This window comes from Arvicanthis niloticus, chromosome 24, assembly GCF_011762505.2.
Source record: "Arvicanthis niloticus isolate mArvNil1 chromosome 24, mArvNil1.pat.X, whole genome shotgun sequence".
Classification (NCBI taxonomy): Eukaryota; Metazoa; Chordata; class Mammalia; order Rodentia; family Muridae; genus Arvicanthis; species Arvicanthis niloticus.
The window spans coordinates 34,164,078-34,184,190 of record NC_133432.1 but is presented as its reverse complement, the minus strand read 5'-3'; the positions used below and the strand labels follow the sequence as shown (position 1 = coordinate 34,184,190).

At 46.1% G+C, this 20,113-nt stretch overlaps 1 protein-coding gene across 1 annotated transcript; it reads right to left on the bottom strand.

The window, feature by feature from the left end:
* Positions 1 to 213: 213 nt before the first annotated feature.
* Positions 214 to 18,294, bottom strand: Kdelr2 (KDEL endoplasmic reticulum protein retention receptor 2). Its single transcript, XM_076923599.1, has 5 exons — positions 18,066 to 18,294; positions 9,290 to 9,390; positions 5,051 to 5,209; positions 3,430 to 3,682; positions 214 to 1,301 (listed from the first exon to the last, which is right to left on the bottom strand). Exons 1-5 carry the CDS (start codon positions 18,154 to 18,156, stop codon positions 1,267 to 1,269), a joined length of 639 nt encoding a protein of 212 aa, XP_076779714.1. The 5' UTR covers positions 18,157 to 18,294; the 3' UTR covers positions 214 to 1,266.
* Positions 18,295 to 20,113: the final 1,819 nt, after the last annotated feature.

Genomic DNA, 20,113 nt, shown 5'->3' with positions numbered 1-20,113 from the left:
AAAAGGGTGTTGGAGCCCCTGGAACTGGAGTTATAGGTGGTTGTGAGCCATCATGTGGGTGCTGGGAATTGAACTCCAAGGCCAGCAAGTGCCTAACCACCAAGCCATCTCTCCAGCCCCTTAAGTCAATCTTAAACGTGTGCAGCCCTATAGAGCTTTTGCTGCATCTTAACACTGAATACTCAAAGCCTAATTCATAGAAAAGACCACACATTCTGTTTAATAAAATGTTTATTTAGGATGTTAACACAATATAGGTCATGCAAGAGCCCAGTTTAAAAAAAATACTAAAAATAATGTAAGGAATGATAACTGGTGTTGCCAATTAAAAAGATTGTCAATCATTTTATCACCAAAAGTGCTATGAAAAAAACCATTTGAGTATGACATGGTTGTAGTGACCCTTCAGATTTGTGACTGACAGTGACAAGTAGCTACTTGTGTTCCATTCGTCAGAGGAGCAGACTCCTCTGTCCAAAACAGCTATCACCCCCCAGCCCTCTCCATAGTCAGAAGGCAGGAGGCTCAGAACCTCTGGGTGTGGTGGGTCTTAGCACCCTTGGGTAACCTCAAAGCTGCACGGCTCAGCAGGGGTGAAGGGTGAGCATTTGGTGAGCATCAGCTGACAGTTTCCGCTGGGAACCTTAAAGGTTTGGTAATGAAACCTGTAGGACTTCTGAGTCACCCTCTGGGACCTGACATGTAGTGTGACATCTGGGGACGGGTTTCCAGGACAATGAGAACTCTTGGACAGAAACACCAATGGAACACAGTGTCTCAGATTTCAAACAAACACAACTCATCTTTTGGCAAAAAAAATGAAATAAAATAAATATCATGGAAATTTGACAAGATGTTTAGATAATCTACCAAGTGTCAAGGAGTATAATTTATTTCATTGTAGACACAAAGAATTGACCACCTCAACAAATTTTCAAAAAATAAAAAAAGGCTTGTACTTATTCTGCACAAAATCATCACTTTTGGAAACTGCCCCAATTCATCTACATACTGAATTTATTAACACAGCATTAAGTTTCTTTGTGTAAAAAAATCTTTGTACATAGTAATAAAAAAGGTAAGGCAGGATGCAGTAGACAGAAGCCTCCTGGTCTCTTCCCTCTGCATCCTCGAAGAGCCACCAGTGAGCGGCTGCCGCAGAAGAAGCCTTCTCTGCTTCTCCACAGTGAGCATCCGAAGCCTTCGCCATGGTGAGACCCTGTCCGAGCACCCTGAGGGGCAGAGGCTGCTGACGGTCTTTGGCACTTAAGCTGGCAGGCTGAGCTTCTTTCCCTTGAGGACTAGGATTTGACAGAAAAGAACAAACAAGAAGTTAGTGTGTGGGCAAGCCCAGTCTCCTCCTCTCTGGTTCTTGGCTCATACCAATGCCCGAGAACAAGGAAATGACAAGAGAAAAACACACAGCCAGGACAGTTGGTGATCCCAGCACTAGGGAGACAGAGCCAGGAGGATCTCTGAGTTTGAGGACAGCCTGCTTTACAGAGTAAGTTCCAGGACAACCAGGGCTACACAGAGAGACCCTGTCTTAAACCACCCCCACCAAAAAAAAAAAAGAAAGAAAGAAAAAAGAAGAAAAAGAAACAAGCAAACAACCTAAACAAAAACTGAAAAGTGAAGAAAACAAACAACAAAGCCAAGCAAAAGCATAACTTTCATGGTTTGAATATGCTTGGCCCAGGGAGTGGCACTATTTGAAGGAGTGGTCTTGTTGGAGTGGGTGTGTCACTGTGGGTGTGGGCTTTAAGACCCTCATCCTAGCTGTGTGGAAGTCAGTCTTCTCTTAGCAGCCTTCAGATGAAGATGTAGAACTCTCAGCAACTCCAGTACCATGTTCCCGCTTTGATGATAATGGACTGAACCTCTGACCCTGTAAGTCAGCCCCAATTAAATGTTCTTATAAGAGTTGCCTTGGTCATGGTGTCTGTTCACAGCAGTAAAACCCTAAGACAACAACTAAACTCATGGCTGCTCTTTTTTGCTGGTGTCTATGTGTGTGCACATGTGTGTAGGGGGTGGGGGAGCGCAGGAATTGTGCACATACGCCTTAGCTGTGTGTGCAAGTCAGGACAGTCTAGGATGCTGGTCCTCGTCTTGCACCGTGTGTGAGTCAGGCTCTCTTTCCTTGGTGCTCACTGCTGGGCACGCCAGGCTAGCTGCTGCCTGGCTATAGGCACCCTCCCATCTCAGATGAGGACCACTGTGCCTGGCTGTGATGAGAATTCCCACTCAGGTCTGCACACTTGCATAACACTCTGTCCACTGAGCCAGCGCACCAACCCTGTTCTTGCTTCTTTGTTTTTGAGACAGTCTTGCTATGTAAACCCCGAAGGCCTCAAATTCAAGAATTCAAGCTCCTCCTACATCAGGCTCCTGAACACTGTGGCTACACGTGTGTGCCCACCTGTCTAGTCAGAGCTACTGTTATGGTACTCCCTAGTGCACCTATAGTTATGGAAGAGTTAAAGCACAGAAAATAGTATTTCAGCACCCAGGAGGCTGAGCAGCAACAGTACAAGACTTAGACCAGTCTGTGCTACATAACGAACTGTGCCTCAAGAAAAAACAAAACAAAAAGCAGACCTAAGCTATTATGTCCTGGCACAGAGCAGGCCCATCACACGGAACCTGTCTGTGTGGCAAGGATCCAAGGCTGTGACTGAGCCCTCAGCTCTGCGGGAGTCTGCCTGCAGCTTTTTTTTTTTTTTTTTCCCCCTGAGCAAGGACCACAAATAGTTTTCATAAGACAGCTAGAATCTGTACATCCTATATTTATACAAATGTAAAAATATACATATATAAGGATGTTGAGCTAACCACTAGCTTTTCGTGGCAGCAACTAGAAACCCTGAATAGCAACAAACAGAGTCTGGCAAAGTAAAGGCAGGATTGCAAAGCTGTGTCAATTCTATTTACTGACATGAAGGGGCAGGCTACACATGCAGTTTCCCCCACATATGTGTGAGTACAGATACCTCAAACTGTTCACTGAGGCACTTACTGCAACTGAGTGCTAAGATCTTTGATGGCTGTCAGAAATTTTAGTCCTGACTGAACCTTGGGGTTTTGTTTATTCTGTTTGAAGAAAGGGGCTCAAGTCAGCCTCAAAGTGGAAATGTACCTAAGAACGCCCTTGATCACCTGTCTCCATCTCCCAGTGCTGGAATCACCATGCCTGGTTTTCTGTAGCACTGAGGATTAAGTCCAGGGTACGGAGCACGCTAGACAAGCACCCTACCAACTGAGCTAGCCGCCTGAGCAGAGCTATACAGTGAAAATGTCCTCTGAAAGCATTCAAGCTACACTGAAGCAGCGTGCTCTTGTGGTTTAACAGAGCACCAAGAAGCGGGCAGGGCAAGCAGGCCCTTGACAGAATCCGCAACTATAAAGTGCAGGCTAGAGCCGGCATACCTTTTGTAATGTACAAGTAGAAGAAGTCGCAGTAGAGAATGGTCTGGACGACACCAGCCACCACAGCAATGAGATCAAAGAAACCCTCGAAGTAGAAGCGCCAGATCCAGTTGACCAGGTACAGAGCACGGTAGAGACCCAGGAAGAAGAGGTAGTGGGTGGTGATGGTCTCGGCCTCGCCGGTCTTGCTGATCATAAAGAGCTGGGGAAGGATGGCCACGGACTCCAGGTAGATGGAGAAGGTCCATAAGATCTGAAAAACAGGAGGCTGGCTTCAGCTGGGAGGAGCAACCAGCCACCACATAAACATGGAATGGCAAACTCCATGTAAGAGGCTGGATGAGCTGAGGAAGCTGGGAACTGTCATGACCTTGTCGACCATGAATGCACATGGAAGATGTTCTTGTGTGGGCTTGTCCAGATCCAGAGTCCCCAACCCATTCTACTTCTTGCTGACTCTCCACCAAGTGACTGCATTTTCACTATAGATGGCTGTGCCTTAAAACTCTTCAACTTTCTGACAATGTGAAATCAATGAACACTCAATGGAGAGCATACGTACATTTCCACTTGTTTGAGCTAGTGGGGTGTACTGTGATGCTGGGGCCAGAGGGGTGTACTGTGATGCTGGGGCCAGAGGGGTGTACTGTGATGCTGGGGCCAGAGGGGTGTACTGTGATGCTGGGGCCAGAGGGGTGTACTGTGATGCTGGGGCCAGAGGGGTATACTGTGATGCTGGGGCCAGAGGGGTGTACTGTGATGCTGGGGCTAGAGGGGTATACTGTGATGCTGGGGAGCAGCCATGAACTGCTGAGGCCAGTCACCCACAGTGCATCGCCTGCACCACTGGGAAACAAGAGTCTCCAATGTGCTGGGCTGGTGAGCTAGCTATATTAAACTTTTTTTCAACTAATGAGTTTATCAATAAATGAACATATCCATATCAAAAATTAAGGAGCATCTGCATTGTGTGTGTGTGGTGTGTGCGTATGTGTGTGTATGTGTGTGTGGTGTATATGCGTGTGGTGTGTGTACAGGTGTTCATGCTGAAGAATAACTTCAGGTGGCATCTCTCAGATGCCATCCACCTGTTTTTTAAACAGGTCTGCTTAGCCATGAGCTCTCCAGTGAGCCCCAGGGACCCACCATCTCTGCCTCCCCAACACTTGAATCAAATGCACCCCTGCACATCTATTTTCATGTGGGCTCTGGAGGTGTTTAACACTTTACTAACAGGTACCTCCCAAGCCTTCTCACCCCACTCTCTTTTACCAAAACAAGGTCTTAATAGCACACACTGGCCTCAAACTCACTACGCAGCTGACAGTGACCTCCCACTCCTGAGCCTTTCGCCTCTACCTCCTGAGTGCTGAGATGACAGGCATGGACAGGCATGGACCACAACACCAGGCTTAATCTGGAGAAACATCCAGCAGTAAACTTTCAGCAAACACCCAAGAACCTGGGTGGTTTAATTCTGATCTACCAATCTATTTACAACAGTGAAGTCTGTAGAACAGCAAAACCAAAACGAAAACAAGCCAACAAGAATCCACTTCTGTCAATAGGTCTTTTTTTATGCAGGGAACCAGATGTGACCGCTAAATAACCCTTAACCAACCTCAAGAGGAGAGAAGTCATGATTGACTAGAAATGAGAGGCCTCCTACAGGAACCACCAGAAACTCCACTCGGAAGGTGTCATGATTTCCATCATAGGTGGCCTTAAATTTCATGTAGATCAGGTACACCGTGGCATAGGAGCAGGCAATGTAGATAAGCTGGACAAAGGAGAGACACTGGGTTAGAGCACAGTGCACACTATTGTTACCACCTACAGAGTCAGCTACACACACACACACACACACACACACATGCTCATTCACTTTGCACTGGTGTATACTCTGCGGAGTCACAAAGCCACCACACTTAGGCCACGGGCAGTTCTATCCCGCCCGAAGCCTACCCTGTTGCCTCTGTAGTTAAGCCCCTCAAGGCTCTTTTCTAGAGAACCATGTGAGTGAAGTGGAACAACATGTCACTACACACATTAATAATTTTCCCCTTTTTAGAGCTCAAAAATACATTTTTATTATGTATGTGTACGTGTGCACATGAACCCATGGAGGCCAGAAGAGGGCATCAGATTCCTTGAAACTGGAGTTACAACCTGTTGTAAGCTACCAAATGTGGGTGCTGGGATTTGAACTCCAGGCCTCAAGACTGATCAACAAGCACTCGTATCCCCTGAGCCTAATCTCTGGCCCACTTCCTCCTTAGTGCTGAGTGAAGGCCTAATGCACAGGTGCATGACAATCTGTTTATTCACTCACCAGTTAGAGAAGTGTCCTATTTCCTCTTGGTAGGTGGTGAGGAGCCACTATGAACATGTGTTACAGCCTTTGTGTGAATCTAAGTTTCATTTCCTCACATTGATACCTAGAGCAGGTTGGCTGGATCACATGTTAAGCTTACATCTTAAAACTCTAAGAAACTTTCAAAGAAACAGGCTTCTAATCTCCTCTTGGGCTATGACACAGCACCTTTAGAGGGGAAAGAACGAATGCAAAGTTCAGAGCACTTCTCGACAGCTGCTCTGTAGAGATAAGCACTGAAATCCAGGTTAAACTCTGCCTCCGTGGCTGGTACTCAAACTGCATGGCTTTGTTTACGCCCAGAAAGCACCCGGGGCCCAACCCAACAAGCAGAGTCCAATCTCTGACAGATATGCTAAAGTCGTCCTGAACCCACACAGTCAGTGTCCTGTGTGCACTCACAGATGCACACTCAGGTATAAACAAAATAAGTGAACACATAAAAATTTTAAAACATTATTAAACAATAAATATTTGAATTGTTGCTATGAAATTCAGTCTCGTATTGTAACAAAGAAAAGCCAAGAGCTACTTTTATTCATTTGAAGCCTATTATTATCTTTTTAGATTTTTATATTTTGTGAGAGTTTTGCCTGCATATTTATACACCACATGCCTGTCTGGTGACCTCCAAGTACAGAAGGGATTGATGTCCTTGGAACTGGAGTTATAGGTATCAGGTCCTCTGCAAGGGCAACAAACAATGTAATCCATTTCTCTCCTTACTGCTATTTTTAAAAAGGTGTTCTTTTTAGTTATGTGTCTGTGTCTGACTGTGGGTTAGTTTACCTGCAGACCCAGAGGTATCAGATTCCCTGGAAGTAGAGTTATAGGTGACATGGCGTGAGGGCTGAGAGCTGAACTGATGCCGACTGCAAGAGCAGCACGAGAGGAGCTCTTTCAGAGAATCTGGGTTCAATCCCCAGCACCCACAAGGCAGCTGACCACTGTCTATGACTTCAGTCCCACAGGATCCAATGCCCTCTTTTGACCTCAAGGGCAATGGGCACACATGTGGTATACCTACATAAACTCAGGCAAAGCACACATACACATGAAATAAATAAGTCTTAAAAAATGTTTTTAAAAAAAAGTATGAACTTTTAACATTTTAATTGATGAGGCATCTCTCCAAAATGCATTTTCTTTTTGATTTTTATGTATATGTATGTGCAAATGTTTGTATGCCTGCAAAGGCCAGAAAAGGGAGTCAGAGTCCTGGGACTGGAATCAAGGCTGCTGTGGGTGCTGGGTACTGACCTCCTATCCTCTGTAAGAGCAACAAGTGCTCTTAACTTCTGAACCATCTCCCCAGACCCCTGAAAGCTAGTCTGTGAAATGTTTCTGCCTCCAAGACAGCAATTTTGTATACACAACAACAGAGCTGTTCAAGGACTCACAATTGAGTCCTATGTTCTTTCATCTTCAAAAGGTCACCCAGCCCTAAGAAAAAGCCTGATATCCCGAAATTATATCAATTTATAAATTGCAGACACTACTCTCAGGCCTAAGAATCAAGCAGCAGATTCCAATCATGAATACAGATGGCTGGGTAAGGACCACACTGTCTAGTTACTCCCTCCCTAGGAAACACAACTTGAGAAACTTAACTAGGAAACCATTGGGGCAAATGGCTTAATGGGAAAATGAGGGTAATCACCAAACCCTCAAATGTTTTGAAAACCACAATGACACTAAACAGTTCCCAGACCCTCGTTATACATATTTATAAATAGTCAGCACTGTATTAAAATTGTTGCTATTAACCTATGCATGTACAGTAAACAAAGCACACATACTATGTGCACCCATACTGAGACACTTCTGAACCAAACCAGTCCAGGCTTACTATAGCCAGGAGTTTTCCAGGGCCCTGCCTGCCTACAGCTGGGCCTCAGCTGGAACAGAGAAGATTCTGACTCCCCATCTCCAGCACCTTACTCAGACAACAAGCAGAAACCTAGGTATTCTGTGCAAGTGTGTGTATATAGGGATGCCCAACAGAAGCCACAGAAAAGCCAGACCCCAGGAGCTGGAGCTACAGCCTGCAGTGAGCCTGATGTGGTGCTGGGACTCAGTTCATGTTCTCTGCAGAGCTGTGTGTGCTCCTATCTGCTGAGTCCTTCTCCAGCTAAGGTGCTTGGAGACACCCAGCTCAGCAATCAGGCCAGGCCAGCAGGACACTGAGCCCTCGGGATTCCTGCCTCTACCTCTCTAGAGTAGAGTCTACAAGTGGGTGCCACTATGCCCAACTTATATGGATGCTGGGGTTGACTGAGGCCCTCGGGCATACATGAGAAGCACTTTACAGACTGAGCTGTCTCCCCAGCCCAACCTAGCCACTTTTAATGCAGCTAATTATTTCCTGATTACTAGAGTCCAGAACAGAATGATTACAGGTGACTCAAAACTTGCTTTTTTTTTTTTTAACTTAAAAATTTAAGCATTTATTTATTTGGTATATGTTTGTGTATATGTATGTGGCAACTTGGGGACAGCTTATGGGATCTAGTTTTCTACTCCCAACAAGTGAGTTCCCAGGATTGAACTCAAGTTGTCAGGCTTGGTGGCAAGCCCCTTACCCAGTGAGCCACCTCACTGTCCCTCAAATTTTTGTTTTGTTTTGTTTCAGCAAAGACCATAAACCCAAATACTGCATACCCACTTTAACCTATCTTGTCAAGACGATTTCAAACACAAAGTGTTAGGTAGAGGGAGCCTCAAACCAAGTTCTTAGAAGAAGGCTATAAAGTGCTTGCAGAAAGAGGCCCTGAGTCAATTCCCAGCACTATAAAGTAAGTACAGAAAGGAAAAAGACACGAGAGCATGGGAAGGGGGAAGGTTAGGAAGAGGAAGGGGAGTAGCAGAAGGGAACAAGAGTGCAATGGGGGTAACTGTGACTGAAATACACTATGTACATGTGTCAAAATGTCAAAATGAATATATGCTAATAGAAACTTAAAACACACACACATATACACAAACAGCGGAGTATGTCCAGTGTTCTCTATAGAAAAACACACTGTGCACACAAGCATCTGAGAAAGGTGTACTGCACACATATGAAAAAAATTCAATCGGGTCCCGCTGTCGCCTTGTCCCGTTCTTGTGGGGAAAAAAAAAAAAAGAAAAAAGAAAAAAATTCAAACCTCTATAGAGATATAGAAGGACAGACAGACAGACAGACAGACACACACCAGCAAGAGGGCTGAGTAGGCAAAAGCCCTTGCCAATTAAGTCTGACAATCTGAGCTAGGAGAAAGAAGAGAATTTAGTCCCAAAGGATCCTCCGGCCTCCACGTGGGCACCACAGCACGTGCAAACCTGCATTTACATAGACACATACTGAAACTGAAAAAACAATGAAAAAGAATAGCATACCTAGCTATCATTCTTGAGAGATTTTACATAGAAAAAAAAAAGCTAATATTTCCCTCAGGTGTGCACATGATGGATAAATGCATTGGAGCTGATATCATACCATACCTTCATAGATGTATTATATAATGAAATGAATGAAGTAAAAAGATCCAGGTAACGAGTTGTGAAGACCAGTGCAAACAGGAGCTGGCTTTTCCCAGAGATACCTGAAGAAACAAATGGCAAGAGTTAGGGCAGCCTATGAAGGACTTGGGCTCCTGACATCATGGGATAACCCTGGGCAGCCAGCAGACAGGGGAAGGCTCCAGGAATGACTGATTAGGCCAGAGAAAAATAAGTTTTTCTTTCTTATAACTCTCCTTTTAGGCTCTCCTACCATGTCCTGCTACAGCGGACAACTCGAGGAAAGCGGCTTCATTAAGCTATGGCCAATACACCAAGACAGGCACCCACAAGGCCTGGGCTCCAGTAGCTCACTGCTCGCTCTCCAGTCCCCTACCCTCTTCACCTTCCCTACTATCTGCACCTTCATATGCCCAGCATCCGTCTAGCACCAGAGGCTGGCTGTGCTAGCATGTGCCTGAAATGCCAACACTTGGGAAGCAGGAAGACTGAGTTCCAGGCCTGCCTAAGCTACACAGGGAGACCTTGACTCAAATTAATACAAAAGAAAAACTGTAACACCCTGACACCATGTTTCCACCTGCAGAGTAGGGCAGCCACAGCTCACACGGGGGAGACCAGAACACAGTGTACAGCTGACCTTTCAGACACCTACATCTGCCCACACGGCTGTGCGAATTTCAAGATGTCACAGACTGAGCAATTTATGACAAATGGAAGGTGACTGGTATCGGAGTCTGACCACCTCAGCTGGTATGGACCCAACAGAAAACTCATCCCATGCTGCTCGCTTCACCCCTGTGGAACATGGTAAGTGCACATTTCTCTGACACCCTTGGGTCATTTACAGCTTACAGACTACAAGCCTGGATATGAGCACTTGCTCAGTATAAGGAACACGGTCCCTCATAAAAACACCTGACTAGAAAGGAGGAAAGTTGACCTGCTTTCACACAAGGGCCTAGGGCAGAGCCAGGCAGCCAATGTGCTGACTGCTTTGCTTGGAAATGGTAACTTTTTTCTAGCAGAGATTAATGTGCTAGAAAACGGCGAAGCAGATACTAAAGCCTAGAGTGAGAACAGAATGGAGAAAGACAGGAGCAGCAGACAGGTCCTACAGGATGTTTGGTGGAGCCTTGAGAATTTTCCAGTTCACCTGCTATATGGTTCTTTCCAGTATTTTCAATAAGACAGGATACAGGCAGGCAGTTTATTCCAATGGGGCTTTGGCGCCAAAGACATCCAGATCACCTTCAGCATTCCTACACTAAAGGCCAGGGTGGTAGCTCACCCCTGTCCTCTGAAACCCACCTAGACAACCAGCACCTCCGTTGGGAGATGAAGACGTCTTGGTGCTGCTGATTCACCCAGTAGACATTTAATGCCAGCTGCTGCCCTGGCTTCTCCACAGACTTTATATGACACACTATGGAGCTGGTTCAGCAGATGAAGCACTTGTCATACAAGCGAGAGTATCCCCAGAACCTATATGAAGCCGGGCACAGCAGCAGGCAATTGTGATCACAGCACTTCCACTGAGATACAGGGGTGGGGTAGGGGTGGGGACAGAATAATCCTGGAAGCTCATGGACCAGACAGCCTGACTTATGCAGTGGAGAACAGTCTCAAACAAAGTGGAAGGCAAGGACACTGGAGATGGTCCTCTGGCCCCCCACACAACTCTGGTTCCTGGTCCTCTGTAAAACTCCACTAGCCACAGACTCTTGTAGAAGTTGTGACTTGTTCCATTTAGTATTTCCAGTGCTGCCCACTACACCTGACACATAGCAGGGTCCAGAGAAACTCATGCTCAAAAGAAAATGAAATTCCTTTTATCTTCATGTCCTAGACAGTCTCATAGTATGCTATTCTGGATGAAACTTTCAGAGAATCTGAATCCTACTGTGTCTATAGTTACCATGCTCTGGGCTTGGCCCTAGGTCCTAATTTACTACCAGCTGGAGGGTGAGAGTTTGCCTGAGTGAGCACTGGACAAAGGAGAAAACGGGCAGTATATACAATGGGAATCCACACAGTAACTAGCATCTGGGAATCTGGGATGCTTAAAGGATGCAACAACCATTCTCTCCAGCCTGGAGCCTAACTAGCAAGTAGCAGCCCTTCTCCTTACCACTGAAAAGGTATCCCATCTTCACAGAAGGAAGTAATCTCAAGCTAAAGGTGGGGGTATGGTGGGGGTGGGGTGGTGGCAGGAATCTCCTGGAGGGTAGGGGTGGAATGGAATAGCGGCTACCTTATCTGTCTATTGATGGATGCGTAGTGCTGGGCATCAGTCATTTTGTCTGTCTACCTGCAATCCTGAGGATCAAACCTGGAGCCTCATGTTAGGCAACCACCTCATTACTGGGCTACGATCACAGGCAATACCAACCTGCGTGTAGACCAAAAAGTTCCAAGGCAACCCTGTAGCGAGCACTCACAGGGCACACTCACTGAGCACTTCAATGACATCCTGGTACCAAATGCATCTGACAGTGATTCACCAGCAAAACCTGTCAAGTGAGTATCGCTTATGCTTGTCTTTCCCCACAAAGCTCAGTAGGGTTTACTCCACCTTGAGCCCACAGGACTTTAAATTACAGCTAAAGTTCAAAGTTGGGTTCTGACATCCCTACTGGTTTATACAACAGATGCCTTATCCAAACACAGGAGGCTCTAGTACCAGCAGGGACGCCACCAAGCACTGTGGGTCAGGCCACCCAGCAAGGTGCTTCCATTCTCTCAAAGCATCTGGATATTCTAATTAAAAAAAAAAAAAAATCTTCTTTTGGTGGAGACAAATAGTGCAGGCTGACCTTGAATCTGCTATGGAGTCAAAGCTGGTCTTGAACTTTTCATCCTCCTGCCTCCACCTCTCCAACTGTTGATATTACAGGTGTATACCACCACACCCAGTTTGGACATTCTTTTAATGCTCCTGACCTTTCCCTGGACTCCACAACTCAATACTTAAGAACAATAGCACAGTCAGGCATGGCAGAACAAGCCTGTAATCCCAGCCTATCTATAATCATGAAGCTGAGACAGGAAGATGAGAGTTCAAAGCTAGCCAGAGCTACTGTTGGTATCTTCTGTCTCAAACCCCCACTAAGGCAGGGAATGGAGCTCACTAGGAGAGTGTATATCTAGCATGTCCGAGACTCTGGGTTAAATTCTCAGCAGGAAGGAGGGTGGTTTAGGAACCAGAGGGCCTAGGTCCAAGCTCAGTTGAGGTGCAGGGTAAGGCTAGTCCTATTACGTAGCACCCTATGTCAATTTTCTGCATTTGTCACACAGAAATAGATGACACTAACTTGTTGAGAGTGCTGAAAAGACGAGAGTGTATACACACATGCTGCTGTGAATACTGAGAGATGACAGTCTTACTAAATACTGTTTTGCTGTTTGTTTTATTTTGAAAAACATGCCATTCTTAAAATTTTTCAAATGAGCTAAAATATACAGAAAGAGTATAATGTCTTCTTTTCAAAAGATTTATTTTTATCACTTTTGCATGTCTTTTTCTGTGGGTTAAGGGCACATGAGTGCAGGTGCCCTCAGAAGAAGAAGGTATCAGACTCAAACCTGAGTCCTCTAGAAATGCAGAAAGTTCTCAACAACAGCCATCTCTCTAGTCCTAGTCTCTTACAAAGCCCTCCCATCTCCAGTTTAAGTGTATGAACTGCTTTAATGCCCCTCCTTTTAAAAGACTGTTTTATGTATATGAGTTTCTGGCCATATGTATATGCACCACGGTGTGGCTGGTGCCTATGAAGGCCAGAAGTAGTCAGGGTCCCTGGAACTGGAGCTACAGATCACTGTTAGCCACCATGTAGGTGCTGGGAAGTGAACCTGAGTCTGCAATCTTAACTGCTGAGCCTCCTCTCCAACCACTTAATGTCCCCTTTCCATTACGTTTATATGTGTACTCATATATATTTTTACCCTTTAAAGTAACCTTATGCTTTACAACCTGTTGTTTGAATTCATGTCTTAGAATCATCTTTCCCTGTTATGAACACACATTTTCTTGTTCTATCCTGTTTCAGTGTGGACATAAAAAAAATATGAGACCACTGAGCATTTGAATTATTTATAATTTCGCACTTAGATTCATACTTATTTTTGTAGACTTTTATATTTTCTAGATTTTGTGTGTCTGCCGTGTGTGTGTATGTGTGTGTGTGTGTGTGTGTGTGAACATAGAGAGCAGAAAAGGGCATCAGAGCCGGTGGAGCTGGAGTTTACCAGTGGTTTGAGCTTCCCAATGTGGGTGCTGAGACCTGAACTCTGATCTTCTGAATAGCAGCAAGGAAGCTTCCCCTTGAAGCCATCGCTCCAGCCTGTTTATAGTTTTTGTTACAAATTCTACACAAATATCTCTTATCTACAGACAGTGCTCTGTGGCTGGAGATGTGGCTCAGTGACAGAGTGCCTAGCACTCCATACACTGGGCAGGGCAGCACACACCTGTGACCTCAGCACTCTCAGTGGGAGCAGGAGGGTAAGAAGGTCAAGGTTATCTTTGGCTATATGACTGTTTTATTTTGTTTTTTTGAGACAGGGTTTCTCTGTGTAGCCCTGGCTGTCCTGGAATTCACTCTGTAGACCAGGCTGGCCTCAAACTCAGAACTCAGAAATCTGCCTGCCTTTGCCTCCCAAGTGGTGGGACTAAAGGCCTGCCACCACTGCCCGGCTTGACCATTCTTTTCTTCAGCAATCTTTAAACTTCTTGTTGGGAAGTCACAGGAGGTGTCCTTGGGTCCCTCCCTCCACTTCACACTCACAGAAGTCACTAGTCCTCATAGCTTGACAGCCATATCTGTCCTTCTGCACACTTGATTTACCCTCTCACCTGACAGCCTCACATGTGCTAGACAAGCATTCTCCCAGTGCAGCTTCCTTTTTACTCTCCAGATTCTTCCAAAGATGGCTCTGAACTTCTAGTCCTCCTATGTCTACTTACAGAATGCTGGGACGGCACCACAGCATGCACTGCCACACTCACTTTATAACATGCAGGGATGGAACCAAGTCTTGGCCTGCCATCTGCTGCTGGGCACACAGAGGGTGGTCAAGTCCCAGGGCTGGGCACACAGAGGGTGGTCAAGTCTCAGGGCTGGGCACACAGAGGGTGGTCAAGTCTCAGGGCTGGGCACACAGAGGGTGGTCAAGTCTCAGGGCAGGGCACACAGAGGGTGGTCAAGTCTCAGAGCTGGGCACACAGAGGGTGGTCAAGCAGTGCATGTCAATGATTAGTAAGAGATTAGCTAGCCCTCAAAGGATCAGAGAAAACAACTCCAAGAGGAATCTAGGGATGTGATGCAAACAAAAGCTTCAAATACTGAGGAAGATAACAACAACAACAAAAATAAGTGTTAATAAGGGAGCAGAGAGCTATGGAAGAGCTTGACCAGTATGCACAAGGTCATGAGGTCCTAGGTTCAATCCCTAATACCAGCATTAAAAAGAAAGAAAGAAAGAAAGAAAGAAAGGTTTTCTATTTGCTTCAAATATAAAAACTATCCAGTTCCATGATATACAGGGACATGTGCTCCCGTCAAGTTCAATAGGTTGAAAGGTTTACAACTAAATAATGGCTAGAAGGAAAAGAATAAATAAAGGAGGAGGCTGGAGGTCACTCATCGCAGGACTCACTAGTCACTTATACTCAGGACACAACACCGACAGTGACCATCAGCCTATAGACAAAGTCAGATAGACAGCACTTCATCTAAACACACAGCTTTGGGATATGGATCTGGCTTAACTGGTAGAGTATTTGCTTGACTTCAGTGAGACCCTGGGTTCAAACTCCAGCACCATAAATAAGTATTATAGCTTCGTCTTCCAAGGTACTCTAGATAAGGGCAAAAAGGTGACACACTAAAAGAGACAACTTGACCATCAAGCTGCCTGGCAGTTCAGGAACACAAGACATTCTCATCGAAGTTTCCCTCTACAGGGACAACAGACACAACCACAGAATTTACACTCAGCTCACTGCCCCAACTATAAAACAGGTCCGTAGAGCCTGGAGTGGAGAGGCATACCTGCACTCCTAGCTGCTGGAGGCTGACACAGGAGGATTCCAGGTTTGAGGCAACACTGAGTACTCAAAAATATAACGCCCAGCTTTCTTGATGCTTGCTTCATCCTCCACTTAGGAAAAATGCCCCGTGGTTTACCTTCAAAGCTGGTGCTGAAACCCTAAAATAAGCTCTAGTTTTCCAAGTGAAACCCACCACCTGGAAGGGCACGGCTCAGGTTCTGGATATTTGAGAAACTCTGATCAAGTTCTTCCTCTTTCAAAAGCCTCTTAACAACTTTTAAACTTAGCATAGAAAAACAGAGCATCTAAAACAAGTCAGCATTTAATTCAAAATAAATGACCTTGGTGATTTTCATTTCTGAACGGTCAGAAAATTGTATATAGCAGAACAAAGAGGATGGTGAGTCCAAGGGATACCTGGGAATCACAAACTGAACTCACTCATTGACCTTCTCATCTTGGCACATCAGCTCAAATACTGTGTTTTCCTCAATGCTCTAATCTCCCATGAAAACAATGAATATTAAATAGCAACCTGCTTCCTTTTCCTGGTTCCTCAAAGTTCCCGTAAGAATTCTGTCGTTGTGGGACTGGAGATATAGTCAGCAGGTAAGAGCACTTGCTGCTCTTGCAGACTATCTGGGTTCACTTTCCAGCAACACCATAGTGGTTTATAACTGTCTGTAACTTAAGTTCCAGAGCATCTGACCCCCTCTTCTGGTCTCCAAGGGCTTTTGCACACTCGTAGTAAACTCACACAGGCACACAAAAAATGAACGATTACAAAAACCCTTCTGTTTCTCAGGGCTGGAGAGAGGGTTCAGCCATTAAGAGCAGGTATTGCTCTTGCAAAGGACTAAGTTCAGTTCTCAGCACATTAGGCAGCCCATAACTGCCTGTAACTCCAGATCCAGGGGAATATGATGTCTTCTGGCCTTCACAGGAACCAGCACTCACACAACTAAAAATAAAATATATCTTTACTTGGCAGAAGAACATAAGAAAGAAGAAGAGATTTAGAAAGACAGTTAAAGACTAAAAGTAGCATCCAAACACAACAACAAAAGTGCCAGAACCATGGCATCAATGTGCAAACTGCTTAGGTCAGAGCAAACGGTAATTGGAAATCCCAAATTCATTACCGCTTATGCTTCAATTCTGGCTTCAGTGAAACCCTGGTAACCTCCCTAAGACTTGGTTCCCTCCTCCAGTATGGGGACCTGCCTGCATGGTTATTTTAAGGACTGCCTGAGATGAGCCGTATAAAAAACACTCAGCTGACTACTTAATGCACACCTATCGCAACTGTAGCAAGCCTCTCAGTTCACCGCCAAGTCAGATACCCTGGTTTCAGTACAAGGACTTTGTAACATCCACTTTGATTGATCAAAGGTCTTTTGGGGTTGTGCTTACTTCCTGGATCTCAACTATGTTCCAGGAGAGGTGAGACCTTCAGAGAGCCAAAGGGGTGGTGTTACTTTAGATGAGGTGTTTATTAATAAATCAGCTAGGTGGCATCTCCATCACCCAGTCCTTTAGGACTCCTATTTTCCGCTCTGAAAAAAAACTAAATTTGAGTTTACAAAGTTATTTCCTTAGGAGGCATAGCATTAAGTTCAAGGACAGTATTTTAAGAATGTATTTAATTAGCTAATCAACCAATTAGTTAATGGGTTTCTTTGGAGGGAGGGAGTGTTTTTGGAGACAGTAGTAGTCCACGCTGATTTTGAATTCCTGAACCTCAGCTCCCACCTCAAGTGCTGGGATTACAGGCCAGCACCATCACATTCACCAATAACTTATCAAAAGCTTGTACGATTCCTAATAGTTAAGGAAATGCAGAAACCCACAGCTATTACGTGAGGAAAGTTCATTCTGCTGCCTCTCTGCAGTACTCGAATGAAATATGCATGTAGCGCGAGGGAGGTTCAGCGCCAACTCACTGGTGACGTGGAGCCAGGACACTAGACTAGATGAGACCAGAGACCTCAGTGGTACCCAGAGCTTGCAGTTTAAGAGAACCAGTTATTAGACTGCCACACTCAAGAATGAAAACCTAGCTTGCTTCTCAGAATAGCATGAAAACTATGTTACATCTCTTTTTATGACTCGTGAGATCCTGAGCCCCTTCAATTGTAAGCACAGGCCTGACCTGACACCATCCCGCCTCCCCATCCCATCCCCTGCTCCAGTCCTTGAACAGAACAGGATGAATAGCAGGATGCCCCTCTTCCTCCAGCCAGCCCCACCTTCGCGGGTGGCCTGGCTGCCACGTCAGGCCCTGCTAGCCCGCGGTCCTATCCATCCTCCTCAAGCAAGTCTCTCATTGATTCCTGGGGACTCAGAGGCGCCCCCCAAAAGTCCGAGGAGAGGGACACGCCTACCAGAACCCCACAGATCCCGTGCTAAACTTTTCAGATGCAGCAGGACCCGGGGGGCAGTTACGCTAGCGCTCTCTGGGCCAGGACGGATCAAGTTCGTGAGCGGACCAAGCGCAGAACGGGGGGGCCCAGAGCTGCGACGGACACCCCAGCCCGTGTGCACACACGGAGGGGTTTGGTTGCCCGCAGAGCAGGCCGAGGTGGGTGTGTCTGGCCATCGCAAGCCCCGCACAAGCCTCCGAACGACCGAGAGCCGAATGGGTCGGTCGAATGGGCCGAACGCGCGCGCTCCTGCCCCGCGCGCCTGGCCCCGGCGGCCGCTCACCAGCACAGGAGCGCGTCTTCCAGATCTTCAGCAGGAGGATGACGATGGCCGCCAGGTGGGACAGGTCCCCAGTCAGCCGGAAGATGTTCATGGCGGTGGCGGTCGGCGCGGCACGGCGGCACCGGAGCTCGGCAGCGACTCAGGACGCGGCGACAGCCCCTGAGAGAGGAAGCGGCGAAAGATGGCGGGAGCGGGCGCGACGTGGCCAGGGACGTGGCCGAACTGCCGTCGCGCGCGCGGGGCAGCCTGGGAGAGCGGGCGACCGCTGAGGCCACGCCCCCGCCACGCCCCTTAAAGGCCCGGCGGCCGTGAGCAACCGGACCCTACATCCCGCGTGGGCTGCCAGGGGAGGACCCAGAGTCCTCCGCGATTTCCGTCTCCAGGGTTTCCGCCCAGATGCCAGCGATTTCCTTCTATAAGTTTTTGAAATGACACTCCATTGTGAGTATTGTCTTGTTTTTTTCCATTTCCTACTAAGACAGCAGAGATATCTCTCTTAGAGGCGTTGTGAGAGTAGTAAGCAATGTTAAAATTCCTGTGATGAACAACTAGAGTTTCTCTTGTGGAGGACCGAAGTTCGATGCCCAGCATCTACATGTTAAAGGCAGCTTACATCACCTTTAACACCAGCTCCAGGGAATTTGATGCCTCTGGCCTTTGAGGGCACCTGCACTCACATGCACATACCCACACACTTACGCACACATTTTTAAATAATAAAAATAAATCAGAAAAAAAAATCTGTCAAAAATCTATTACTTTTAATTTAAAATTACATTAAAAATTTGTATTAGGGATGGAGAGTTGGCCCAGTGGATAAGAGCAATTGCTGTCCTTTCTGTAGACTTGATTTTGAGTCCCAGCACCCACAACTACAGAACGGCCTGTAACTCCAACTCTATCTGACACCTCGGACTTCTAAGGGCACTTTCATGTGCACACACACACACACACAACTGAAATAATAAAAATAAAAATTTAAAAGTACATTTATTTGTGGACGTGTGTAGGCACATCCAATTATCCACAGTTCTCTCCTTCCATCTTGCGGGTTCTTGGGATTGGGCTCAAATTGCTCCTTAAGCTGTTAAGCAACTCCACCACTTCCTTTTCTTTGCTCTCCCTCTTCTTCCTCTTCTTTCTTTTTGCTTTTATAGGTGTGTTCCCATGAGTGTGCACACGTGTAGGCTGTGAGGCCAGCTGTTTCTAGGACCTTCTAGACCTCGTTACACCATATATAGTGAAGCAAGGTTCACGAGTGAACCCGGAGCTTGCTGATTTGGCTAGTCTAGCAGGCCAGCTTGCTGGAGGGATCCTCTGTCTCTAAACCTAACACGTATATGTGTGCTGGAGATCTGGGCTCTGTTTCTCACAGACTTATGTCAGCAATCTTTCTGGATTTACTGTGTTTCTTGTTTGCCATTTAAGAAGAAACTTGAGGGGGTTAGGGGATAAAATCTGAAATGTAAATATAATATCAAATAAAATAGGTTAAAAAAAAGAACATGTCTTAACTCAAACATCACCAAAAAAGGAGAAGGAGGAGGAGGAGGAAGAGGAGGAAGAAGAGGAGGAGGAGAAGGAGAAGGAGAAGGAGAAGAAGAAGAAACTTGAAGGTTTAAATTATGGAGCTGGGGAGATGGGGCTGAAGAGATAACCCAAATCGTGGGTTATCTTGGAGATGGCTCAGTTAATAAAGCACTTACTATACATACATGAGGTCTGGAGTTCAATCCCCAGCCCCGGATTAGCCAGCTCCAGAGTCTTACTATTAATGTTAACGACTACATTTTTAAGTTGTTGTCAGTACTCCTGGTTATTTTTCCTGTAAATAAGCAAAGATGTCGGGGGATTGAGCAATCTGAGTCCTGAGTAGGCAGCTCTTGGACCTTCATGCGCAACCCTGGCTGCCTGAGCAAAAGAACTGTCAGACAGACAGACAGACAGGCTCTGCTTACACAGCACCAGAAGGCCACAGATAGCTTAAGAAAGCTACATAATGCTGGGCCATGGTGGCACACATCTTTAATTCCCCCCTCAGAAGGCAG